Raw genomic sequence first — 27,402 nt, forward strand, 5'->3', positions numbered from 1 at the left:
CATGCTTCAGCTAATTAAAGGCTCACATGGAACTCAAAGTTTTGTTTGTTCCCTCTGTGGGAGCACATCTGTGACCCTCAAAGCACGCACGTGTGCGTAATTTTCCACTGACAGAGCAAGTCATTTGTGTGATTCTGCATGTTTTTATATCCTGGCAACCGGACCTCTTTCTTTACTCTTTTCCTCAAGATCAACATCTGCCACCGTACTGAGGTGGGATTATGGCTCAATAATTTCCCCAACAGATTAGCACGACTGTAAAACAGGATCAGTTCACTGCCAAAATGGCTGCCTGTCCTTGAGGTTCTGTCCTTTACCAGCATCTCGGCGGAAACAGTCGACCCTCACCGAAGCTGCTTTGTGACTAAAAAGACGTGATAGTGTTAATTCAAATATCATGAAAAGATCAGAACTTAACTGCACTGTATTTTTGTAAATAAACTCTAGCTATGTTTTGCTTTCTTGGGACATCAGAGGTATTTGCCCTCCAGATTTTCCCAAAGTAATGCGACTTTTTTAAAGGATGGTCTTTTTAACTTTACTGAAGCTTTTTGTTGATGTGCAGTGAAGAGACAGTAATGTTAAGAAGCGCCTTTTCCAGGGAATTAATCTGATGTTTTATGCCCTTTGAATTTTTTAAATATTAAAAGGGTATGAAATAATATTTTTGTTCACCTAGTAAATGACAAACTGTTAGAATGGAAACAAATGATTCTATGTATTACACTTAGCCAATTTCAAAGATCTACCTGCTGATGACTTTAAACACCTCAGTCTAGTGTCTCAGTATGAAAATGAAATGTGAGTTTGATACCTCTGAAAACGCCGAGCAGGCTGTCCCAGAAACATGTCAGATTCCCAGAGCAGGGTTGAATGTCCTACTTAGACTGCTGATAAAACCTGCCTGTGATGCAGGACGTCATCTTTAAGATAAGTATTATTTGACAAGGTGTTCTCGAAAAGCATCAAAGAGGATAAAAAACAAAACAACATATTGAACTGCTTATCGTCCCGAACAAGTAGAGCAGCAATGATTTGAATCCCCGTGTCCTAGCTGAGCGGGGCAATCGATGCTTGGCACTAAAATGCTCTCTGACTCCAACGGGACTGTAAAGGAGCTGTGAGTGGAGTCAGAGCTCGCTGGCTACTGTAAAGACTTTGAGCTCTTGATGGAGAGCTTTGAAAACACAAGAGGCAGGAAAATGATGCGCGTATGAGCAAAAAAATTGTTGCAAAAATAAGCCTGAACTTTCAAGTCTTTTGAGATTTCATTCCTGACTTGACCAATCATAACATTGATTTCGCGCTCTGTAACAAAACAGTTTTTCAGCAAATCTTTTGAGACAAAATTTCCCTTCTCCTCCTTAACTGTGTTTCTCTGGCGTCTCCTATTTTTATCTTCAAACTCCAACAACACCCCACCTCCCTTTTCAATGCTGACCCCTCTGCGCTATTCCCCACACACAAGCACTCTGAATTGACAGCAGGGATATACGCCCTGACTCAGACAACTGGGTCTGTCACTTCCAGACTGAGCTTTGTTTCTGAGAGCCTGCATTGGCACTTGGCGCCATAGCCCCAGGTTATTTAAACGTGTCCATAGCACGGTGACATTACAGATCTGGTGCAGACGCATGTGACAGCGCTTCACTAAGAGAAGGGGATGAACATGAATGGTGGAGAGGAAGAGGTAATGGTGAAAGAGTGAAAGAGGAAAAGAGATAGCTGGGGGAGGTAGGATGAGAGGGACGGCTGTTTTGACTGTATCAGCCCACGAGTAGCATGACTCATACACACCTTATTCAATGCCACATGTTGAATTCAGCCTCCCTGTAGCTCTCTCTCTAATTATTTTCCTTCTAGAAAGATTACTGCCAGCTCAAATGGCTGTGTGGGTAAAAGACTGTAATATATACTGTAATTAAAAATCACACCTTCTACAATATAGTACACAATAAGGTTAAATAATCAAAAGCAAACACTAAAGCGGGCTGAGCACTGAGTTTTGCGTTTTTAACTAATTCTCAGTCATCTGGCCCAAAAATTGAAATAAATAAATAAATACTAGTGTCAAAGTCCAGGGGACCAAATGATTCCCAAAGACTCTTCTACACCATTTCCTAATTTTTGAAGAGTTTTTCACATATCTGTGATTATACACGCTCTTTCAAACTAAATGGCTGCCAATAATTGGACGTGCTGGTCATGCCTCATTACTATAATAATGTATTGAGCGCCTTAAAAATGAGAGTTTTAGTACAGTTTTCACATAACGTGGAGACTTTTGGAAACTAGAATGTTGCTCTTTAAAGTACACATTCATTCATTAGATGGGGGCTTATTGATCACGGTCACTAAATGGATTCTATACCACTTAACTAATTAAAATGAAACTTTGGGGCCGATGCCAAATAGTTGCCGTAAAGCGACTAAACTGGGAACTGTGACAGTTTTGTGCTTGATGGGCTTAAAATGCAGACAAATGCACGATGTGGAGAGCACTAACTTATTAACTGTAACTGAAAATCACTTATAGTAGCAGGCCTGGGAGTGATACTGTGAACATTTGAAAATGAATACCTGTTTAGTTGGTTTAGTTAGAGATCTGGAAGTCATTGCAGTTTGTTTTGACTGTGTCTGTAGGCTTGTTTTTGCTGGTATTTGGATTTATTGATTTACATTTCTGTTAGATAAATGAAAGTAGTGAGGGAAAATTAAGTCGTCTCAATCAATACAATACTTTCCTTTATTGCAGGTACTGCAAACGCAGTGCATGAATGGCACTAAAAAAAATTACACTGTGCCTACTAAAATGAAGCACTCAAGTTTGTAACAGTAAGACTAAACTTTATCAGTGGTTAAACTAAGGGTGTCCAAAATACAGCCCATGGACCAAAACCACCCTGCCAGAAGATTTAATCCAGTCCTCAAAGGGCTTTGCAAAGATGGAGGTCTGAGTCATTGTCAGCTTTACAATCTTTTGTTGAAAAAGACAATTAGAAGCTTTTGACCAACATCCCAGTGACAGTTAACCGGAGTAGCTGTCATGATGCATTTCACTCATTTTGGACCTTAGAGTTCTTTGCAATGGCAGCACACTGGCTGAATGTGGACATTTTGTGAAATTTCACTTATTTTTCTTAAAACATAGTAGTTTATTAATTAAGTTCAAGTTGCTCTTTGTTCTATGCAAAGGTTGTGCTAGTTGTGAGATCAAATTTGGCTGCATGGGGCGAATGGACTAAAAAGTCAATTTATGCAATCAGTAAAGAGTATCTGATAACATTTACACAATAATTATTTCCCAAGACATTACCTCGCCTGTTTAGTACTTGGAGAAAGACACATATATAAAACTGACAATTTGCTTGATACAACAACATCTGTTTGTCCAGTCCTATATCCATATTCTTCCACGGTTGCACTTCAGCTTCAACTGATTTGTACTTTTTCCAGTAGTTGTATACGTAGTTACTTTGTATCTAAACCAAATATTTAAAAAAAAATTAACAAACCTCTAAAAAATATTTATATATATATAATGCAGTATCATAGATTAAACGTGGAAGCTGACATTATTCGCCTTTTATGGCAAGGAAACATTAATACTTATTAATTATTACATTAATTGTTATTATTAATAATGTAATAATTAACCCTTCATCAACGTATCTTTGAATCATGCAGATATATCTAAGTGAAACTGTTCTATTCCCAGCCTTACTGCTGTTATCCATTTTTACATTTTGCATTTTCCTAAAAGAAATTACCTCTCTTTTCCCACCACCTGAGCCCCATCAGCAGCACCGTGTGAGAAATCAACAGGTTGCAGGTGGTATGAAATGCAAAGGTCCACAACACATCACAGACATGGTGGAGAGACAATTATACAGATTTTAACACAAGCTTAGATAACGCTAATATTTGAAGAGCTTCTGGCCATTTCCTCTCCCTTACTGAAAGCTGGCTAATCATGTCAGAGACTTCCCAGCTCACCTCTGGTCTTACTCCATCTGTCTCTGGCCCAGACAGGATGCTATGAATCAAAAGGGTGACATGACTGTTAGGGCAGGTTGCATCAAGTCCATTAAGCTGCCCAACTGCATGCCAGGGTGGTTATAATCAGTCTGTTCAAATGTTAATGATTGTCAGTTTGAATGAAGCCTGGTGTGCTCACTGGCTTTCTTATCCATACTGCTACTGAGATTCTGTTAGAGGACATGACACATGCACATCAGCAGGACACTGGATCAAGACAATTTCCCCTTCAAACCACAGCTTTCCCACAAGCTGTCCCCCTTCTGCCTGTATGGAAACAGACCCTCGGCTCTTTATAGAACACCATGTGAGAATGGCGTCAAGGTCATTTGAGGGTAACTAAGCAGAAATAACACGCCGTTCAACTAAAAATCCACCACACATCTCTTCCTTTTATTCTGCCTCGTGCACACGCGTCGTTCGGACCAGCAGTTTTTAATGAGCGCTGTGTTGGACAGGAGGAAAATATCTAATCAATAATCTGCTGCACTCTCACAGCACCGTGTCCACGGCATTTCCAGAACGCAATCCTTCATGTATTCTTGTGCGTTAGTCCCAGGAGCTACGACCCCTCTGCGCATTTCAATGCTCTCCGGAATCAGTGCACGTGTTCGCAACTCAGAACAACATCAACAACATCCCCCGATTACAGCATCATCCTGTAGGGCAGGAAACACACCTTAACATCATACAAAATGTTTTACTGAGGTCTCTTAACCATTAAAATGTTTAGGTAGAATAACGAAATAAAAATAATATTATAAACCTTCCGGAGTGCTCTCAATCTTTGAGTTTGAGAGAATCTCGAAGCATGGGACTACAATTGTCCGAGGTTGTGTGCACCCTGCTCAGTGCCAGCCCACAGTGTCAAAGCAATGCAGCACACAGTAAAAAACCACTTTACCTGGTAGCACAGTATACTCTCGGGGTCGTTGACTTGCGCGCTCATGGTCTCCTGGTTATCCTGCTTTACCTTCACGGAGTGTAAAGTAAGACTTTCACTGAGCCGCTTTGCGCTGTTTTCGGACGTTTTGAGTGAACAGTCACGAATGGGCTACATCAGCTCCCTTTGTTTCTGCGGCCATATTAAGTGTTTACATCTATCTCAAAGGACTAAAGCGAAGAAAACTGTTATTTTGCTCCTGTGTTGAGATGATTTCCCAGTCGCGCTTCGAGCTCCCCTCCCTCCTGCTGTAGCTGTGTGAAAGCAGGATGCGGAGAGCATCACTGCAGCCCCATCCAATCAGAGCGCAGAGGTAAGCAACGAGCTGCGACGCATTGCTGCTACCAACACGTTGAAGCCAAGACTATTATGAGCCTACAGAGCTTCTTTACAGTGTTCTTTCCAGCAGTTTCCGGTTGTGCGACTACTGTGTACAGCAAAAGGTTCAATCCCGTCTAAAACGACTGCATAATCTTAATATGACAAATAACTCAACCTACACAATAATTTATACTAACATTATTTATCTTGTTTAAAGTTCATTGGTGCTTCTCCTGTTTATTGTGCGTATGTTAGCTTTCTGTCTGTGAAAAACGTTTAATTAATAAACTTTATTTACTTACTGTAGCGCAGATCCCACCAAACTAAATGTGAAGCTGGTATGTTTTAATGGGACAACGACGCACATCTTACTAATGCTAGTAAGTGGTCTGAAATACTGAAATCCACAAAAAAACAAAACAAAAAACATGCAGGTTAAAAGTCTGGCATATCACGTGAAGGCTGCTGTATCATATATGCATAAATGTACGTACCATTTACGAAAATATAACAATATGCAATATGCAAAAAAAGTCGTTCACTCATGTGTTCCTCTTTTTCAATTACAAAGCTGTTAAAAACGGTTAACTGTCATTTCAGATGCATTTCATCCTGTCTAGAAATCATATTTGGGTAAAGCTTCATCTTTACCAGTTGAATTAATTTTAAGAGACTGATCTTTGTAGGAAAAGGCGTAAAAATTTCCAACCTAACAATGAAATTCATGCAGTAGAATAAATGTTTTCATGTAGTCCAGTAGCAAACCACTCTACCTGGACTAAACTTTGTGACTGCGGGTTTCGGGTTACAAAATACGCAGATTGGTAACATAATATTAGGCTGTAACAGACGCTAGTGTTGCCTTCTTGGCGCACCGGCTTGAACGAACACAGACCTTCAGAATCTGATTGATCCAGAATATACCAGAAGTCTTCGGATGCCATCGTGTGTTAAGCTGATGCATTACGCAAAGAAAGATCCATGCGTAGTAAATGACATAATTTACCATTGAAGGCAGTTATTTACGATGTAGCACAGATGGGTTCCTTTACCTACGCAACATGTTAATCTTTATTGATAGATAAGGAGATACGATTTAATTAACCAGGCAATAAAAGCAACAGTTTTTGTTTGTTTGTTTTTTCCATCATTGACCTCGGCATGAACTCTTGCCTACCAGTCACGTTGCAGAGCACTGTATTGAATTTTGGCAAGCTGACCCTCTTTAACCACTTTGTCCATTCACACTGAATTCAAAGTGCAACTGCAACGGGATATTTCCACACACATATCATGTATGAGTGCCTTAATTGTCCGTGTGCATGTCGCATACACCTGTAAGCCACGCTGTTTGCAACTGATAGTGTCCGATAGTGATCCAGTTTCTTCAAGGCATGCCTCAAGGTGGTGGATTTTTCATCCACCGGCGTGGCGTCCTGTTTCTCCTGGACACTGTTGTTGGGGCAACTATAAACTGTCTGTGGGAGCATGCACGGTTGTTATGGGAACAGTGTGCGGCAGCATGAAGGAAGCCGGACTGAGCAAGTCTATGGACGCATACAGATACAGCCCAGTTCAGTGGGGAAGTGACAACAGAGGTTTGTATATTCATGTCCACTGTAAAATAACACCTGGTTTTATTTGAGATTCATTTATTCGTTATGCCTTTTTAATCGCTTATTTAAATCATGGAGAGTTGGCTTATCAATCCACGGCTGGTCATGGTGTATTCGTTTTATGTTTCTACTCGTGTGCGCGCACCTGCGCCCTTCTTGCGCGTAGCTCTGCCAGTCATCACAGCCTAAATCAGTTCAGATTAAGATGCCTGATTAACCCAATTTACATCCTTCTTCAGCTGCTGCATAGACAAATTTAGGTACCACATGCCATACTATTTATAGTAAAGCCTCCTCTATTTTTCAGCTGCAGGGGAAACAGTAGCCAGTAGCCTAAACAGCATGTTTAGGTCTACAGTGAAAAGGTATATTTGGATATTGGAATAATGTCCCTATAAATTTGGATCTACTTATATTAGCTTGCTATTCATAGATCTGTATAATTTCAAATCCTATAATATGATGTAAAAATAGTGCAACTGGGTGCATTTTTGCTTTCTCTTTCACATTGTGCATTGGTCAGTTGAAAAGAGACCTACAGACCTCAGCGACAAATGCCAGGTAAGTCATTGTACATCTGCTGGTAAAAACATAATTAGTACTTCATATTTAAATCTGGAGTTTGTTCCAGTGTTACAATCCACAGTTGCTCCAGTGGGGGGAAGGATACGATCCAGTGTACGTAGCCTGCCAGTGATCAATCCAGACAGGCTGAAAACAGCTAAAACGCTGGTGGACAAAGCTGTGAAGGTGATCATATGTAAAAACAGATTTTTATTGTAATGCCACAGTTGATTGTGTCATATTTTTTTTCTTCGTTTCTCTTCCCGTCATTCTCAGTTAAGGAAAGTGTTTTCAGTGCAGGGACCCTATCCAGTGATCCGTGCTGCATTATGGGCCAGAGGGTGGGTTGAACGTCGTTTGCCACATCCCGTCCAAAGATCACCTACTTACCCCTGCGTTGAGGAGGGGGATGGTAATGATGGGCTGATCTGCAGTTATTTTACTGGTAAGGCCAAAAAGAGAAAGGATTGCCCCCCTCTAAGTGTGGGAATAATTAACAGAGAGTAATTGTAACACAAGTTAGATGGATTTCCCTTTAGCTGGTAAACAAGAAATCGTATGCTGCATTACAGATGCTAGCCTCTAACACCTGTAACCATGCATGTATACACACACCTCTTATCTTGTGACAGAGAGAGCGGAGGAAGGCGAGAAAGGGGAGAACCTTGATGACATGTATGATCTCATGGTAAGATAAGCTTTAGGTGTACCCACTAACTTAACACAGATATCTTGCCCAGTGTAAAGCCAAAGGGACTTTCACTTGTGTCTTTGTTGTGACTCTTGTAGTCTCGCCTTGTTCGAAATGAAACAACGTATTTCTACTGGACGACACGACGGGACAACATAGACTGTCGCTCCTTGCGGCACGACCAGATGACCAATCACTATGCGAATGCTGGAACATTTACCACAAAGGTAAAACGTTTCTAATGATTAGCTGGCGCATACATTTTATTTAGCTCTTTTCCTGCAGTGTAATTGTTTTGTTTTCAGGTGGGACTTTGTGTGAATCTGCGTAACCTTCAGTGGTTTGACACAGCGGATCCAGACACTTTCTTCCCAAGATGCTACAGGCTTGGAGCAGAGGATGAAAAGCATGCATTCATAGGTTTGCTGTAAATTACATATAACAGAAAAAAAGATGTTCTACAAGACTAAATTAGGTGTAATTTAGGTGCAAAGAATTTTTAAGTTTACTTATGTCCAATAGCTTCTCTGACTGTTTTTCTCTTTTTTATGAACATAAAGAGGATTTCAGGAGAACAGCATGTACCAGTCTGCTGCAGTATGTGGTTGAGACAAGTATTTGGAGAAGAGATGAACCAGAGGGGGACAAACAAAAATCCAAGAACAGTCTCGCTGAAGGTTTAGAAATAATTTCTCACACATAGGAATAAAAATGCTTTTGATGCAAAGTTTGGACAAGAGGGAGTATAACGGTGCAATATTCTCTCTCTCTCTCTCTCTCTCTACAGAGTTGGATAATGAGGAGCATCGATCTGTTGGTCCAGAAATTATTAACACAGCCTTACACGTGTGTCAAGAGTTTCTCAGTGTTCTAAAGCACAGCGACATTGATGTAACAGCAGAAATACCGCCCTCGGTGGAGGAAGCGCAATGGGCAGAGTTTCTTAAACACTACTACATGGTTGTGCAGTGAGTTGAGAGATTTTCTGGGAGCTTCCAGGGTTTTTCTACAAATTGTCATCGGGTTACACTCGTTTTATTTTCATTAAAATCAATTTAGGTTGCTAACAACTTTAAAAGGTATCTGAAATAGCAAAATTGGAGTTCTCATTAGTCAGGAGAAGATCCCATAAGGGACGTGTGTGTGTTTCTTATCTTGGGTCTTCTACCAGAGACCTAGGAATTTGAGGGTTCTGCGCAATGTCTTAGCTCACTGCACTCCTCTGGACCTCAGGTGTTGTGTCTCAAATCTGCTGGAGACCATCTTCCAGTTTACAGCTTACATACAGTTTACAGATCCCAGTTCTCCCATTACCACTGGGACCACTTTGGACTTTAGCTAGAGCGGATGTGCTCTAGTTGTACTTTTCTATTATCTTGTGCTCTTTCTTCCTGATGTTACTGACCACTGAGATTGTCGCATCTATCACAACTATGGTCTTCTGCTCTTTGTAAACCACCACCAAGTCTGATTGATTGGCCCGCAGCTGCTTGTCTGTCTAGAACTTGAAGTCCCACAAGACCTTAGCCATGATGTTTCCAACCACGTTTGGTGGTGTCTCTCATTAGGACTTGGGAACTTCTGTATGCTCTTGTACACTATTCCCTCCACTTAGTTGTGCCTCCCAGTGTACGGTGTCCTGGCTTGCCTCTTACATCCTGCTACTATGTGCTGGACTGTCTCTGGGGCATCAGTCTGGGTCCTGTCGCCTGCGGTAGACTCCTGCATACATCCATCTGGTGCTTCCTGTGCCGCCATGATCAGAGCCTTTGTGCTGTCCTTTTCTAGCTGCTGGAAGGATTTATTCATGTCAGGTGCCACTTGTAGCTGTCAGTGGTACATCCCATGCAATGGCTTAGTCAAGTCAATAAGTAAAGGTTGGGGTTAAATATAGAATGACATGCTATACATGTTCAAAATACAGAGGGCTTCAGAAAACTACCACTACTATAAAACTGTATTTGCAATTCTAACAATAACATGTTTATATGCAGTAAAGGCAAACTGATCAGGGGCAGCAGTGTATTTGTGGAGCGTTGCCAGGATATGTTAACCAGACTTCAGGCTGTTTGCCCACAGCTGGACACAGATGGATTAAACAACATCTGGATCATCAAACCAGGTGCCAAATCAAGAGGAAGAGGTTAGGCTTTTTTCTGATAATTTACCTTCGTAATAGTTAATATGATACTTACATAGCAAGCTTGCTTTTTTTTTTTTTTTTACAGGTAAACAGCTGTGAAAAATATTGAAGAAAGCAAGCCTGGTTTTGTTTTCAGACATTCAACTGATGAATGGACATAATTAATATATATATTTTTTTAGATTTTCCTTTTTATTTGGGAAGTTATATTACAGCAAAATAGAAAAAAAAACACAGCACATACATAAAAATTACGTAAAAATTATATGTGCATAATAATATAGTCTGCCAAGACTACAGTAGCACAACATAAATTCTAGCATCAAGTCTTCTGTGCAAACTTTCTCATAAAAACATTTGAAAAAAACCCTATATTTTATTAACATCCCTGTTTTTTCGGTTTTGTTTTACTAATTTTAATACATAGAGAAGAAAGATGTCATACTCTTTTTTTCCTCCTTTCACTGTTTTTATTTCAAGACTCACATAAGTTTTTTAACACCACTGTTTTCATCTCAACAAAGATATGATTTGTAGTCAAGTCTGGCCTAAGTGGAATTATATATGCAGGTATAGCTACTTTGCCTTCACTCTCATTTATCTTTAGTAGATGGCTGTTCATTTTGGAGGGCTCTTCTTATTTTTATTGCGCTTTGCAAGTCATTTTTTATTACTTTCTGACAAATTTCAGAGGACAACTTTGTCCAGGGATCATTTTTGTTTGTTGAGCTGTCAAATAGTTTTCTGTCTGCGATCATGCTCGAATTGTTGGTCTTGGTCGCATTTCCTTCCATCTGGCTGCACACAAGAGGCCTTTATTGCACTGCACAGCAGTGGTAAAGCCAAGCCTTCTTTTTATTTTTGAAGTACTTTGTATTTCATTATTGACTTTATGTGTGTTGTTAAGAAATTAACATGACCCATTCTTTGAATGTATGCTGGGAAATTTGACATGGTATTGACTGAAAGCTGGCATAGTGAAATTACTTTAAAAAGACTGGAAAGATATGAGATTCCATCATCAAATATCAGATTTGATTCACGAGGTCATCTTAAACACTGCTGAATCAAATAGTTGTCAAAATTGCAGTTCTGATTTTGTGTTTTAATCAACTCTGCTTTCACCTCTTTTTTCACTCCCACACCCTCATCATCATTAGGCATTATGTGTATGAATCACCTGGATGAGATTTTGGCACTTGTGGACACTGACAGAGCACTGACAAAGGAGAGTAAGTGGGTGGTTCAAAAATACTTGGAACGACCCCTGCTGGTCCACTGCACAAAGTTTGACCTCCGTCAGTGGTTCCTTGTAACTGACTGGAACCCTCTGACTATCTGGTTCTACAAAGAGTGCTACCTGCGGTTTTCCACTCAGCCTTACTCGACAAAAACTCTGGACAGGTCAGTAAGAGTTTTCAAACAAAAGACAAAAAATGAAGGTTACAGTTAAGTTTTACGGTGTCTTTTATCTAGAGTACTTTGTGGATGTTCCCATTTTCTACCATTTTCCTCAGCTCAGTCCACCTGTGCAACAACTCCATCCAGAAGCACTTCCAGCCATCTCGTAACCGCCATCCAGGACTGCCGGAGGATAATATGTGGTCCTGCTCACAGTTTCGCTCTTTTCTGCAGCGAGAGGGCCGTGAGACAGAGTGGGAGTCGGTGGTGATACCAGGCATGCAGCAAGCAGTTGTCCATGCTCTACAGACAGCCCAGGATTTGGTGGAGCCCCACAAGGCAAGCTTTGAGCTTTATGGAGCTGATTTTATGTTGGGCAGAGATCTGAGGCCTTGGCTTCTAGAGATCAATGCCAGCCCTACTATGGCCTGCTCCAGCACTGTGACTGCGCGGCTCTGTCCTGCTGTGCAAGTCGACACGCTGAGGGTTGTGCTAGATTGGAGGACTGATCCCAGCGCTTACACAGGAGGCTTCAAGCTTATTTACAAACAGGTTGGACTGGCTTCAAAGCCAATTGCTGTTTATTTCCAGGATATTTCTACTTAACGATGAATGCCATGGAGAATTTTGTGATTTGTTTTTACTTTATCACATTTTCAGGCTGCAGTTGAAGTTCCTCAGTATTTGGGAGTGAACCTGCTAGTGGAAGGAGCGACCATAAAGAGATCCAGACATTACAGACAGTCTTTTATCTCTAACTCACCTCTCCCTCATCAGGTCCATCCAGAGCAGTTATCTCAAGCTGTGGCTGAGCCAAGACACAAACAATTCAGTCAGAAGCCACATGCAGTTGCTGATTTTCCCCTTTTAGGCAAGGAGAGCCAAGTGAAAAAGAGCCAGATGACATCTACATGTCCAAAGAGGGAGCACGATAGAAAAGCAGAACGTCAAAACACCTGCCCTGTTCGCAAATCCTGCCGCAGCGTGGCATGTGAACAGCCTGCGAGTGTACACACTGAACCTCAGAAGAAAGCACAGCGTTTGGGATTACGTCGCCGTGTCAGTGGGGCAACCCTGGTGCCAAGGAGTCTATCCTTTTCCTTAGACCCGGCATGTTGTACATCAGAGGGTAAACATCAGTCCATCCATCATCATGCATCACACACGTCCAAATCCTTCCTTTCCCAGCGAAGCTCTGAGCCACAACATAAGATTTCCTCCAGGGTCTTTCCGTCACTCCAGGGTCCCCTTCCAACCCTGGAGATCTTTCAATTGCAACCAAATATTGTGACTGGAACTAACGTTTGTCATAATTCTGCCTTTTTATCTCACCCGACTACCCACAAGCACCAGTTATGCCTAAACTCTCAAAGGCAAGTCAAAGCTAGACACAAAGGGGAGCTCACAGAAGAACATAAGTACAAGAGATGTTGAGTTGATGGAGATGGAGCACAGCCAGAAATGCTGAACATAATTTACATTTTAATGGGCTGAAGCCAAATTAGCAGAATATCTGTTAGTTTATCTATATGCATGTCTGTACAAAAGTTTGGCCTTTTTATAGGATGTGGGTATTTCAATTCCCCACCAGGTGGCAATAAAGTTTCAATGATTAAAAAAAAAAAAGTTTTAAGGTTTGGTGATGACAGGAAATAACCAGAGAAAATCATTCTGGGTCCACAGACACGCTGATACATTTAGCAACACCTATTTAATTGAGTGTTTCGGTGCTTTTTTATAAAAATAAAATTAAAATGTAAAAACAACTTGGAAAGTTATTTTTTAAGTGATATGGGTCTTTATGCCCCAAGAAGAAGAATCTTTACTCTACTGATTACAATCATTTTCTCAAAACATTCAGACAGTAACACACTTGACTGCCACAGGTTTAATCAAATTCATGTAAACTATCGTTAACTAGATTTTGTTGAGCTGTGTGTTAAATAACATATGTGGATAAAATAATAAAGTTTTTTTTCATATGCTTTGTCATAATTTTTTAACTACAGACAGGAAACAACGAGAGAGGGACAGTCGAATATGACTTGAGAAAACATGGTATTCATCTTATCCACTAATTTGCTGTACTGCTGGAAGCAGCCATCATAAGATGGGTACACTGTGGTCTTAAAGGGATTGACATAGTCAGCAACAATACTCGACTGGTACCAGCAGCCATGTTCAGTGCTCCTACGTGCAAATATTCATGTATGCGGCAGCAGCTCGGTTCATTAGACATATAGACATGGTAAAAATGACCTGCTGAAGTTCAAAGCGTGCATCAGATTTAAGGATGATTTAAAGTGACTTTGAAGGTGGCATGATAGCTGGTGACTGACAGGCTGATCTGAGTATTTCGAAAACTGCTGATCTGCTGGGATTTTCCCACATAAAAGTCTCTAGGGTTTACAGAGAAAAAGAGAGAATTTCTAGAGAGCAGCAGCTCTCTGGATGAAAATGTTTTCTTAATTGCAGAGAAGAATGGCCAGACTGCTTTGAGCTTTGAGCACTTGTTACAACCAAGCTATGCTAAAGAGCATCTGGTTAGCCAGGCAGCTAATCCTATCTTTTTTTTTTTTTTTTTTACTTTATTTATCACATTTTAGACATACAGTCAAGTAAAACAGGGATCACATAAAAGATGACATTGTGGTAGTAGCGGCTAATGCTATCTACCGCCTGACTACCGAGGACAGTGACGTCATCAGCGAGAGACCGGTGACCAGCATCGCGGAGCATGACGTCCGAGCGGCATTGAAGAGAGTTAACACAAGGAAAGCGTCGGGGCTGCGCTGCTGTGCTGACCAGCTAGCAGGTGTGTTCACTTACATCTTCAACGAGTCCCTGGCGAAGTCTGTGGTCCCCACATGCTTCAAAAGATCCACCATCATCCCTGTGCCCAAGTACAGCAAACCCTCATCCCTGAACGATTACCGGCCAGTTGCACTGACCTCGGTAGTAATGAAGGTGTTTGAGAGGCTGCTGAAGAACATCATCTCCTCCTCCATCCCAGACACTGCAGATCCACTGCAGTTCGCCTACAGATCCAACAGATCCACAGAGGATGCCATCGCCCACGTCCTACACACCACTCTCAGCCACGTGGACAAGAAACAGGGTAACTATGTGAGAATGCTGTTTGTTGATTACAGTTCAGCGTTTAACACAATAGTGCCCTGCAGACTGTTCACGAAGCTCAGGGATCTGGGACTTAACAGCCGTCTGTGTGCATGGGTGTTGGACTTCCTCACTGGCAGAACTCAGGTGGTGAGGGTGGGCAGGTGCTTCTCCAACAGCATCACCATCAACACAGGAGCACCTCAGGGATGTGTCCTCTCGCCACTGCTCTACTCCCTCTACACTTCAGACTGTGTGGCCACCCATGGCTCCAACACCATTGTGAAGTTTGCTGACGACACAGTGGTGTTGGGTGCCATCTCCAACAACGATGAGGCGGCCTACATGGATGAAGTGAAGAATCTGGCATCGTGGTGCCAGGACAACCAACTCCAGCTGAACGTCGGCAAGACCAAGAAGCTAGTGGTGGACTTCAGAAGGGGTCAGCACAGAGACTACAAGCCCATTATCATCAATGGAGCTCCAGTGGAGAGGGTGCAGTCCTTCAAGTATCTTGGTGTTCACATCTCCTCAGACCTGACATGGGCTGCCCACATTCAGGCCCAGACCAAAAAGGCTAGGCAGCGCCTGTATCACCTACGACAACTGAGGAAGTTCAGGGTCTCTCCAAAGATCCTCAGGATTTTCTATACAGGCGCTGTGGAGAGCATTGGGAACAGCTGTGTGAAGGACCAAAAAGCTCTCCAGAGAGTGATCCGTACAGCAGAACGCTGCTGCAGGATTGCTCTCCCCCCGCTTCAGGACACCTACACCAGGAGATGCCGGACTAGAACAGCGCAAATACTGAAGGACCCGTCCCATCCTGGCAACAAACTGTTCCAACTTCTGCATTCTGGTAGAAGGTTCCGCATCTTCCGGGCAAGGACAGAGAGACTCAAGAGGAGCTATATGGCAGCCTCGCTTCTGTCAGTCTGCCCCAGGGCAGCTGTGGCTACAACTGTAGCTGCCTCCACCAGTGTATGAATGTGAGAGTGAATGAATAGTGGTATTGTAAAGCGCTTTGGGTGCCTAGAAAAGCGCTATATAAATCCAATCCATTATTATTATTATTATTCTATCCCCAAGCCATCCGTGCCCTAAACCACACACACCCGCCTGCTCACATCATCTCACATCATCTATAATTGACTGAGACAGGACTCTCTTCCAGACACTAAACCAAGGAACAATGTACATTTCAAATTCCTTTAATTTTAAATATGTTTATATTGTCTATCCTGTAAAATAGTCAGATGTCTATTCATATTAATGTACAGAATTCACCTGCTTGCTGCTACTACTGCACATTCACCCAATGTATATACTATATATATAATGTTCTTCCTCTACAGCCCCACCCCCCCTATTTTTGCACATGTCGAGGAGTGTGTCAGGCTACATTTCACTGTGTGTTATACTTGTATAACTATGCATGTGACAAATAAAGAACCTTGGACCTTGAACCTTGAAGAGCATCTATGCAAGCACAACACAAACCTTAAAGCAGATAGTCTTTCCAGCAGATGGCCACACTGGAATTAGTACTTGGTAATCAAAATTGGATAAGATGAGACTAGAAAAACATTCGCTGGTCAGACTTTGGTGTAAAAAACTTGAAAGCATGGATCTATCCTGCCTTATATCAATATATGTGTGTGGTGATGGTGTTGTAATGGTGTGGGGTTATTTACTTGGCACACTTTGGGCTCTTAGCACCAACTGAGCATCATTTAAACACCACGGCCAATGTACTATTGCTGACATTGTCCGTCCCTTTACGACAACAGTGCACTCATCTTCTGATGAGTCCATCAGGGGGATTACAGGTCATGTCACAGAGACAAGATCATCTCAAACTGATTGCTTGAACATGACAATGAGTTCACTGTACTCAACTGGCCTCCACAGTCTCCAGATCTCATTCCAATAGAGCACCTTTGGGATGTGCTGGAACAGGAGATTCACATCATGTGTGATGTTATCATATCAGCGTAGATGGGAATTGCTTAGGAATATTTCCAGCACCTTGTTGAATCCATGCCAAGAAGAATTAAGGCATCTCTGAAGGTAAAAAGGGCTCAACTTGGCACTAGCAAGGTGTAAATAACAAAGTGGGTGGTGAGTACATGTATAATGGTTTTGCTTGCAAACTCATGACATCAATACAACATGCAACTCCTCCTGAAACAAATAAATGGAAATCAGCTTCAAGGAAACTAGTTTGAAAGATATAAATGACATTTAGGTGGCTGGTCGTAATCTCAAACTGTAGATTATATAAACAAACCAGCAACAGAATGACTAAGCTCCGAAAAAAAGGGCACTGGAAAAAAATGTGTAGGTGGGAAGACAAAGATGTTGTGACTGGCACTGGGCTTATGTTGAACTGCACTGAGATAAACCTATAATTGGAGGTGCTATCGCATAGATGAAAAATGTGATTGCACAACACAGGAGGTAGTGGTAGCATTTTTTGTAAATTATACAGCTACATGTTTTGCATGTCTCCAGGAGGTAAAGCACTCTGCAGGGAAACTAAATGCAGAGGGGTGTGTCACAAATCTGGAATAATGGTATTTACTATCGTCTCATACAGCCATAGAGACAAGATGCAGATGTATTCTGACTGTTGCCTCAGATGATTTACTGTAGCTGTTTATACTCGTGTGTTTACTTGTGTTTTTGCATTTGAGGCCACAGACGGTTAACCAGCAGGAGAGCCATGCCACAGATCTTCCATTACATAAGTGTTCCCTGTGACGTGAATGCTGTGGTGCTGTAAAACCTCTAAAAAGTATTTATTTGTTTTCACACACATTCTCACTCTCTTTCGTACATATACGGTCAGAACAAGTTTCCACGGGAAAAAAAATACTTTATTAATACACTTATATCATGTATATCAACAATTATAGACAAAATATTTACATCAAACATCTTTCATGTAGGTCCCAAAATATAAAATCTCAAGTACCTCTTTCTATAGAAAACTAGTCTTCTGGTTAAAACGTTTACATTCACTTCCTTGCTCCTTTGTCTCCAAGATTCATACATAGTACAGAGAATTAACATCTGAGATTTATCAGCTTTTCACAAGTAAAAAGCAACAGCAAGCACAAACACCGGGTTTGACTTGAGCAGAAACAGATGTCGAGTATGCAGACCAGGTCCAGCACAGTGCTACAGTATGTACACAGTTTCTGAGTACACGACGTACATTGTCCACACTCTGCCCTCCTCGTATATCTCTCGGGGCAGACAGAGTGCGAGAAGGTATCAAAAATAGAAATGTACAATAAATCTATGAACAATAATTACAGAAAAATCCATCTTAGGCGTCTGTTTAAATCATAAACGACACTTCTCTCATTCAGCGTGGCCATGCGGCGGCCTTTTCCTTCATCTACCATGTGGTGTACCCTCGCTGTCTGTACACATTTGAGGGAATCCTTGTATTTTATGGTGCCGGTCATGGCTGAAAGGGCTTTTTTTTCCATCTCAGTAATCATAATGGTGAGCAAAGGACATAGGCGACAAACTTTGGGTGGCAAATTATCGCTAACATTTGGTGCAACACGTTCTAAATTACAAAATCGCGAGTGAGATGCGTCAATGTTAATCTGTGTTTACACTTTAACAGCAGCAGCTAAAACATTTCTTTCTTTACATTCAACCATATGTGTGTTTATGTGTGCACAGGGCAGATCCAGTTTATATGATACATATATACCACTGAACACCGCTGAGCATTTGACATTCAACCAGAGCTTTGCATTGCTCTCAGTGTGGAAGGATGCTGCTCTCACCTCTTTCTCTCTCTCTCCTTGATCATTTCTACAAGTCCTCTTATTTGATGCTTTACCCTCCAGGCTGAGGAAAAGAGGAGATGAGTGATTATGAATTATGGAACAGCTCAGTCGTGTTTTGAGAACAGGGCAATATATCAGGGCAGTCTTTTCGCCTTTATCTCTCAGTCTTTGGTTTCCAGGTTGAGGGGTGGTACTTGCTTGAGTGCCTGAAGGAGAGCAGGAGAGTCCATGGGAGTCTGAGATATGGCTGGGGCTGGAGAACCTCCCCGGGGAGACAGCACAAGCTGAGGTGGGCCGGGCCTTTCACTGGGTATGGTAGGTGATGAGCTGCTCATGCCAGGGTAGAGCATTGGCATGGCCCCAGGGTACCAGCACTTCTCAAGCATTGGTAGGTAAGCTGCAGCAGAAGGTGGAATGAGGTAGAAAGGCATGCAGAGGGGATGTGGAGGAGGGGGTGGATGGTTAGGGGATACACTCATGAAACTTCCATATCCGCTAGAGGATGAAGAAGTTGATGATTCTCCGCCTGAGAGCAGCTCATCCTCAGACGACTCCACACGGGCTCGTTTGTGGCGTGGCTCGTCATCCTCCTGCTTGATGCTGGAGTTCTGCCTGTCAGCCAGCAGTCGCTTCTGCTGGCTCCCGTGAACGTAATAATCTGGATGTCCCTGCGGCGCCCCAGATTCGTTTTTCTCCAGCTCTCCTCCGTAGCCACTGTCTGTGTCTGTATCACTGCCGCTCTGCTCGCTGCTTGGTGAAGCGTACACCCGCTGGATGACGGGCACACAGTTCCTCCCGTAGCCCTCGCTGGGCTTAGGGGCTAAGCTGGGAGACATTTCTTTATGAGGTTGGTAGGCAGGGATTTCCTCGGGTTGAGGGCTAAGAGGGGTGCGGGGTCGGGCTGGACTGTGCAGCACCTCTACAGCTAACTTGTGAATGTGGCTGATGACGTGGGATGGGGTGAAGTCTCCGTCAGTCTTGTGATTAGCGAGATACTGGAGAATTTCCTTGGCACACATGTGGAAGCCAGAGCAGAACATCTCCTCTGACTTCTCCTGGCTGATGGGAGGCTGCTCTATAAACACATAAGGAAACAACACACTCAGAAATCTAATATAGACTGTGACCTTTTGTAAACAGCTGTAAGTGAAGTTACTTTCAGTGGTGCAATTCTGCATTCATCTGCATTATTTGCATTCTGTCTAGAAAACCCATCCAGTTCCTCCTCATGTGTTTGTGCGTGTGCAAAAATGATCTGCAGCTCACCGATTTGCATGCCGTTCTGAAGAGCGAGGATCTTCTGCTGCTGCTGCTCAAGAAGAGAGGTGAGGGCTTTCACGTGCTTGAGCGTAAGCTCTAAAACCACAGCCTTCTCCAGATGGCCCAGAGTCTAATGGAGAGACACGCACACAGTCAGCATATCCTCTTATATAACAAGCAGAAACCAAGCTCTACTACACATGTACACATCACCACATGTGATTACTCTGAAATAATTTACACCAATTTATTGAAATTTCATTTGCATTAAGGAAATCAACACTGAATGTAACTTTTTAAAATATACACTCGAAACAACAAAAATCTAACAGCAGCACATTCTCTTTAACGTGAGCCGTCATCGGCATGAGCTGCTGACGCACTCAACAAAGATGTGATAGCACTAAACAGCCACTAGATGGTGCGTGCCGCTCAATACAGCCAATCCCATTAACCCTCCCACCTACACTATGAACTTACAGTTAGTTTCAGGTGCTCGGGTAATAGATCTTTTAACTGGGCGATGCATTCGTTTATCCGGTCACGTCTTTTCTTCTCAATAAGTCTGTGAGGCAGCTTGTAGGTTTCCTAAGAGAATAAACAGAAATGTTGCGTAAATTTAAGTGAAACGAGAGCACATAGTTCTCCATGACCAGAGGCAGATACACCGATAGGGAGGAATCCAGGAGTTATGTCATAGTAGAAACTAGGTCAACCATTTATGGGACTATAGACCAACTCCTAATCTAATTCCTGGATGTTTGAGCTCTATGGTTATTACTTAACTTTACCAATTGGCAATAAACAACCACAAACACGAACACACACACACACACACGTAGAACGGACCTTGCTCTCTTCTCCTCGCTTCATTCCCCGCCTGGGTTTATAGACATACATTGGGAAATCCATCCTAAAGAAACACAAAAAGAGCGCACGAGTAAGGAATCAGGTCATTTTGATGGTAAAGTGCACAAAATTATACATTAGGTGCATTTTAGTTGGAGGTTAAAAAGGGGGCGACGCAGTCTGGGAAAGCTACATCTCCAAAGTATAACTTACCCCTGCACGTCTGACAGTTCAGCCTGATGTTTGGACAGAGGGGGTGGTTGCGCGCTTGGAATTCGCTCCATTCTTTGTATTCCAATTTTGCTGTCAAAACCGAGGTACTCTTCCAAAAGCACTCAGAAATAAATACGCATTTATTTACGCGCTCTATCAGCACTTGCAAAGCAATTTGTAAATAAAAAAGGAAATGATAAAATGCAACGAAAAATGCGCAGAATGCGTCGAAAAAGGTTAAAACTGTTTAATAATCTGTCATTTTTTTTAAAACAAAACGCTGTAAAGTTAGTTCCTGCGATCTCCACGCCGTGGTCCCGCAGCGGTGAGGAAGTCAAGCCTTGGTGGCGCGCTGGGAAAGTGGGGGAGGACAGAACGACGAGTTAAATAAACCCTCTGACTCTCCGCTCAGACTGATCTACCTCTGTCACATGAGGCTCACGTGTTAAACGGCGCTGTATCCTCGGCGAAAGGACGGCCCACTCCCTACAGATGAGGCGCCTCAGTGGGCGGACGGCGAATGACGTCAGAGCGCAGGGCGGGGCATGACCGATCCCGTGTACCACCATGCTGAAGTGTATGGAAACAAGGCTGTGCGCCGAGGAACGTGCTGGCAGTGAACCATCGCAGGAGTTCAACAAACCCGAACCTCGCGAGGCGAGTAGGTGTGGTACCTACTACGGTTTTTTTTTTTTTTTTTTTTTAAAGGAACACAATAAAATTAAAAGAGTAAATCGAGCAGTTAAAGGCACACAATCTCACGTACGACTGCAAAATAGCAAAAAATATCGGAATATTTCTTCAAGGGCAATAAAAACAATTTAAGGGGCTTTTCAAACGTCACGAGCTCTGCACTAAAGGACAAAAGTTCACTTTATTAATCATTAATCTCATGGAGACAAACAACTTATTGAATCTGTAGAAGAGGAAAGATGAAATTGTCTCGTCTATTGGTCTGTTTGCAGAACGGCTCGGTCACGGTGGGAGAACCACGTGCGCCTGTGCGTGGACGGCTGTGTGGAGTCCGTGTTTACTGTCATGAGGCGGTGCCGTCTGTCACGTTGATCTCCTCATGGCCCCGGGATCCTGCTGAGCGCGCGCGGGGCACATCCAGCTCATCCAGGCACACGGCGGCTGCACCTGTCCGCTGCAGGCTGCAGGCACACTTTTAAAACGTGCTTCTTCATTGATTGCATTTCTCGCAGAAAAACGAAATGGTATACAAGGACTGGTGTGACGACGTTTACATTGCAGGATTTTGCTCATATTTTTGCATTCACTAAAAATATCCCCTAGAACTCTCATGTAATGTTGAAATAAGCAGTAAGGTACTTTTTTCCTCTCACGCAAGAATAGCTCATAAAATGAGGTTTGATGATGATCCTAACAAACTTAATACACAAGGGTATTTCCACATTTAATAGGAATAATAGGGGTCAGCTGCAGCTTAATGAACGGAAATATGAGAACACACCAACATTCAGTAGGTGTCACATGTCAGACGAAAACAGGAACGACAGCAGTGGCATTTAGGGGTCACTCAGCAACATACAAGACATGAAAATCATAAATTGTTCATCTCGTAGTTAAAGACACCTTAAATTCAAGGCACATTATGAAACCACCGTGAAAGAGGTTTAGGGTTTTCCCAGTTTTCACACCTTTTTAACACAGCAGCAGCACATTTAGTAAAATCTATGGAGAATCAGATGAAGTCGTGCACGTTTTTGTGGGGTTTCTTACATTATGAAGCTTCTTGCATTTTCATCAGTTGTTATACTCCTGACAAAAAAACAAAACAAAACTAAAAATGATTACTGTGTTTAAGAGCTCATTTTGTCTCCCTGCTTTGCTGCTAAAAGCAATCTTTTCGATCTGTCTTATCTAGCAAAAGAAAAAGAAAGTTGCAGATATCAAACATGCATTCATAACATCAGAAGGCATTAGCTCTGAAAGTTTCACTTAAATGACACTAATTTTAAAAGAATCCGGAGTAAACAGACGTTTCATTGTTTCAGATAATCAGGATCCTTCACAGTAACTGGTAACAGTCTGTATTTCCACTAAAACCCTCCAGAATCTCTCGTCCTGTGATTTTATCAACTGTTCCTAGAAACTGTTCCTAGAGTTTGGTGAATAAAGTGGGGCTCAGTAATTGGAAAACAACCATAATCCCGGTCACATCCCAATCTTTTATAAATAACCATAACGATGGAAAGCACCCTGAAGGCAGTCTGGGGACACGTAACACAAGTACATCCTGTTTGTTTTTTTATGTAATGAAGCCTTTTCTTTTTCTTACAAAATGTTTGAGCTTTGGTAACAAAAATATTGTTTTTTATGTGATACTGTGAAACCACTGAGAGAATGTCAAAGGCTATTTCAACAGCCTTTTAGGCGACAACATATAGACGACAAATAGAGACGAACACTCTCTTAATCTGAAGCATATATTTAGAAACCTTACTTATCACTGTGCAAAGGTCTTGACTCTCACCCCTCATTTCGTCTTATTTTAATCCAATAGCCTGTCTTTCTTGTAATTTATTAAAAGTGGTCATGAGCAATAGTTTTCCAGGCTTTCTGGAGGTCTTTGGAATTTTTTTGATTTGGACATTGGCTGCTTTTCCACTCCTTTTCAGTCCACTCCTTATACCTGACCATTTTAAGAGACATTTGTAGGACACTTAAGACTGACCTATTGATCATTCATGCGTAAAGGCACTAACGCGAGACATGAACCAGTGTTGCATCTTCACACAACAAACAGCATAGAAAGAAACGGATTTTAAATTGTATTTTTATGCACAGTGTTATGAGCAGTGCATCCAAAAAAACAAACAAAAAAACAAACAGTTAATTTGTTGCAATTTCTTCAAGTTTAAAGTTGAATTGATAAAAAATGCCACAGATAACAGTTTGTAAAGCACCAACAGGATGATCCCCAAGAGCTATTACACAGACATTTGAAGAAACTGGACAAGTGAAGGGCAAAAGAAGAAGTGCTAGGCCTAAAACAACAACAACAAAAAAGCACCATCAGAGTTTCAGCCAACATCCAAAGAAGAGCTTTGAATGTCCTTCAAGAAGCCTGGAGAACTATTCCTGAAGATTACTTCAATAAATTCCACTAAGGCTTGCCTAAGAGAGTTGAAAATAAAGGTGTTCATACCAGATATTGACTTGCAAACTTGTTAGGATTGTACAAACTATGTTTTTGCCTCAGAAACTGCATTTCTGTGTGCGTTTGCTGCTATAAATAGCTGTAACCATTCTCATTTTCCTAACAAAATATAAAGAAATTAAGGGTGGCGCAATGCTTTTGGGCAGTACTGTTCAGTTTCAATGTTCAATGCAAATACAGGAAGCTACACAAATGTTAAACTCTACAAATATTCTGCCTGCGGAAGGATGAAATACAAAAAGATCAAATGAAGCTTACAAATGTGCAACCCATGTACGCGCAGACATTTCCCCATGCCGTATGATAATCGAAGAAGTGCACTTCCTCATTTTTAGAGGATTTCGGATAAGAGATAATCTGCCGGCAATTCCCGATTATGACTTCTGCATGCTGCATTTTTTTCATGCTCACTGCAGTATCAAAGTGCATGGCTGTGACTTAGGGAATTACCAGATCTTCACTTCCTTTTGTGTCACATTTGTAGATGCAGACATTGGTTTCAGCAACCATATTTGACACACTTATTTATTTAAATAGACTCCAAGAATGCAATGTACAGTTCAGACAGAATCCATCAGTAAGTATAAAAGTTGAGTTTGGTTTAACAGCACTCCAAATTCAATCTAGTAGTTTTTTCTTTCTTCACATTAACATGAACACAGTCTTTGTATTCTTTACAAAGTGACCAAACAAATAGCAACGACTGCTTCTGTGCTACAGAAAATATCAGTGCTTCAATCTAAACAGGTTAAACGAAGGTTAAGTAAGTCAGTGCAGACATCAAGGATAATGAAGATAATGTTGTTCCCAAAAATCTTTTATGTTTGGATCTGTGGTTTTAATGAGATCCCACATAAATCACATTGTTAAATACATCATGGACCCAGTGTCAGGGTGAAACAATCGCTTCAGCTCTCTAGGAAGTCCATAATGTTCATTATACAAAAAATATTTCTCCAAAGTTGTAACGGGTCAGAATTATTTTTTATCTTCAAAAAAAGTTACCACGTATTCCCAACGATTGTTTTTCTTATATAAACTGCCCTGGAACAAGGAGGCCCTTAGTTTGAGATTACAAAGAATTCTGAAAGTAGTATCAAATGCTTTCTCTCGACTTAAAAAACAAAGAAACAAACGATTACAGATTTAATAACATCTTTATATGCTTTGGAAAAGCTTGGTGACCTCTTCAGTGTTGTTTACAGCTTTGTCTTATATTTTAAATACATGATAAATCACTTTAAATTAAAAAAAAAGCAAACAAAATTCTCAAAACTAGTTAGTTCTTAATTAGTCATTGCATATTAAATAGCATTCTTATTGCCATCTGATGAAAGCAAAATATTAAATATCATGTTGTAGGGGTCAAACAAAACTTCAAATCCACATGTGACCTGAGTTTGCTGGTGCAACACAGAGGATGAAATCCTCATTACAAGGACACTTGAGAGGAATATTTCCTCAGGAACAATGGCTAAACTTTGGCATGCTGTCTGACAGGTCCGATGCAGAAGGCATTCAGGGTAGTAAAGCTGAAGACAGAAACTTACAGGACTGGCTTCTCAGGTCCTGAGGCACGTCGTGCACACTCCACCCACACTGACACATCTATACTACATACCAAGATAACTTTTACTCACGTCTAAGGGAGTGTTTTGGAAAATACAGCCATACATTGACCTAAATAGATACTGGAGATGGACATGTTTTGGCATTCTCCTGGCTAACATGTTGTACACTGTTACGGGTGCTCAGGCACTGGTGAAAATGGCCCCAAGACCCCTCAGGCAGGCTGCTGGGGATTGATGTTCATGTGAGGAGGGTGACCAAGAAGTCCAATTCGTTGTTTCTGCTTCCTCTGTTCTGTCATCTGCATAGGGGGAAAAAACAAGACAGTTTAAAGGCATCATCTCAGTATAGAATCCCTGATGTTAATTCTCATGTCTTTATAGACTTTGGAGTTTTTGACAGTTAGCTGTGCAAATTTTTTCATTAGGGAACTTCGTGACTCCTATCAAAGCATTCTAAAGGTTGGCTGAGCAAATCTACAACAGAATGGCTGAAAAAGAAAAGAATCAAGGTGTTGCAGTGGCCGAATGCCCACAAAACTCAATAAACTCTATTTTAAAAAAAGGGTGGGCCAAAATACTTAAAGAACAATGTGAGACACTGACACAGTCTTAAAGAAAACTATTATTTCAGGATATTGTTGTTATAGGTGGTTCTACATGCTATTGAATCACAGGGTTTATTTGGATTGTCACAGGACTGCTTAGAGTCCTGTGAAAGCTTTCTGTTTTCACATGACTGTAAGCACGCAAGCATATGAGAAATAACATTTTCCCCCTGATTTCTCAATAGTGTGCAAACAAAGGCAAGTCAGAAATGAAGATGTAAACAATACAAAGTGTAAAAACTGGAGTTTAATATTGGTTGCAGAAAGCTTTGAATCAAAAAAAAAAAAACGCAAACAGAAAAACTCGATGGTGTATTACAAAATGAGGGAGTTAGTTGACTGTCACATGATATACCTGTTCTTTGAGCTCAGTCAGCTGTGCAGACAGGTTTGTCACCAGCTTCATGGTTGACTCCAGCTTCTCTTGCAGGTTCCTGATTTCATTCTGCTCCCCCTCCGAATCACTGCTCACCAGTGACATGGCACGCATCCGAGGGAACCAGTCCAGGTTGTGCTCCTGGCATTGACAGAGAACATCAGCCGAGCGTTGAACTACTTTTATTAACAGTTAATGAAAAGGCAAATTCAAAATATTGTTACCAATGGAAAAATTGGGAAAACTTTCTACTACTGCGATGAAAATCACAGTGTGCACGTGACTGATTCCTTTTTAAGCTTTAAGAGTTTTGGCTAATCTGCCTTTCTGGTGCACATACTTCCCATTGGTCTGTTTGTGTCTTTAAATGGACATGACAGGTATGTCTGTCAGTTTAGATTAAAAAAGCGGAACACAATCTACTAGGGTGTGTGGTGTGTGTGTGTGACAAGCTGGTACGTGTTTATGTGTGACTCAGTAGGATAAACTGATGAGCACTGCTTACCATAAAAATGTGACACAAAGGGAAATGCTGCCCAAAGCGCTCTTGAATTCAGGACTGAGTATTGCAAGGAGCACTCTGATTTCTAGTTCTTGGGAATGATGTCAAAGATACTTACGTCATCAAGCTGTGAGGTTAAGCAATTTTTATGCAGAAAGTTCTGCAGATTACACAGTCTTTACAGACATTCCCTCTGATT

General features: G+C 41.6%; 4 protein-coding genes across 15 annotated transcripts in view; 1 reads left to right on the forward strand and 3 right to left on the reverse strand.

Moving 5' to 3' along the window:
• The window catches only part of slc4a8 (solute carrier family 4 member 8), a 34,090-nt gene extending 28,592 nt beyond the window's left edge, over window positions 1-5,498 (reverse strand). The window contains exon 1 of one of the 2 annotated variants that reach the window (XM_082532405.1): window positions 4,943-5,498. In XM_082532405.1, coding sequence (XP_082388531.1) covers window positions 4,943-4,987 — 45 coding nt within the window. In that variant the 5' untranslated portion in view covers window positions 4,988-5,498. The remainder of the gene's footprint in view (window positions 1-4,942) is intronic. The other variant, XM_082532406.1, reaches the window with a different exon arrangement.
• Window positions 5,499-6,181: 683 nt separating this feature from the next.
• Window positions 6,182-13,693, forward strand: ttll3 (tubulin tyrosine ligase-like family, member 3). Of its 5 annotated transcripts, none has more exons than XM_082535010.1 (13): window positions 6,186-6,900; window positions 7,442-7,479; window positions 7,550-7,668; window positions 7,759-7,927; window positions 8,115-8,170; window positions 8,272-8,400; window positions 8,479-8,593; window positions 8,734-8,850; window positions 8,961-9,141; window positions 10,168-10,316; window positions 11,477-11,720; window positions 11,834-12,269; window positions 12,378-13,693. In XM_082535010.1, the coding sequence occupies exons 2-13, from the start codon at window positions 7,473-7,475 to the stop codon at window positions 13,149-13,151; spliced, it is 2,496 nt and encodes an 831-aa protein (XP_082391136.1). In that variant the 5' UTR covers window positions 6,186-6,900; window positions 7,442-7,472; the 3' UTR covers window positions 13,152-13,693. The 5 variants fall into 5 exon arrangements, with proteins under 5 accessions (XP_082391133.1, XP_082391132.1, XP_082391136.1 ...); XM_082535009.1 differs by lacking the exon at window positions 6,186-6,900 and adding an exon at window positions 6,926-7,283; XM_082535007.1 differs by having other exon boundaries at window positions 6,182-6,900; window positions 7,442-7,668; window positions 7,783-7,927.
• Window positions 13,694-17,688: 3,995 nt separating this feature from the next.
• On the reverse strand, window positions 17,689-21,363 carry LOC309706397 (class E basic helix-loop-helix protein 40-like). The gene is made up of 5 exons (XM_082532906.1): window positions 20,966-21,363; window positions 20,753-20,816; window positions 20,384-20,491; window positions 19,910-20,033; window positions 17,689-19,718 (listed from the first exon to the last, which is right to left on the reverse strand). Exons 1-5 carry the CDS (start codon window positions 21,034-21,036, stop codon window positions 18,805-18,807), a joined length of 1,281 nt encoding a protein of 426 aa, XP_082389032.1. The 5' UTR covers window positions 21,037-21,363; the 3' UTR covers window positions 17,689-18,804.
• A 3,293-nt stretch (window positions 21,364-24,656) lies between these two features.
• The window catches only part of LOC309706395 (inositol 1,4,5-trisphosphate-gated calcium channel ITPR1), a 73,579-nt gene continuing 70,833 nt past the window's right edge, over window positions 24,657-27,402 (reverse strand). For all 7 annotated transcript variants that reach the window (XM_082532898.1, XM_082532899.1, XM_082532902.1 and 4 more), the window contains 2 exons: window positions 26,681-26,842; window positions 24,657-26,019 (listed from right to left, as the gene is read on the reverse strand). In XM_082532898.1, coding sequence (XP_082389024.1) covers window positions 25,933-26,019; window positions 26,681-26,842 — 249 coding nt within the window. In that variant the 3' untranslated portion in view covers window positions 24,657-25,932. The remainder of the gene's footprint in view (window positions 26,020-26,680; window positions 26,843-27,402) is intronic.

Source organism: Aulonocara stuartgranti (assembly GCF_965226115.1).
Source record: "Aulonocara stuartgranti genome assembly, chromosome: 5".
In the NCBI taxonomy this organism is placed as follows: domain Eukaryota; kingdom Metazoa; phylum Chordata; class Actinopteri; order Cichliformes; family Cichlidae; genus Aulonocara; species Aulonocara stuartgranti.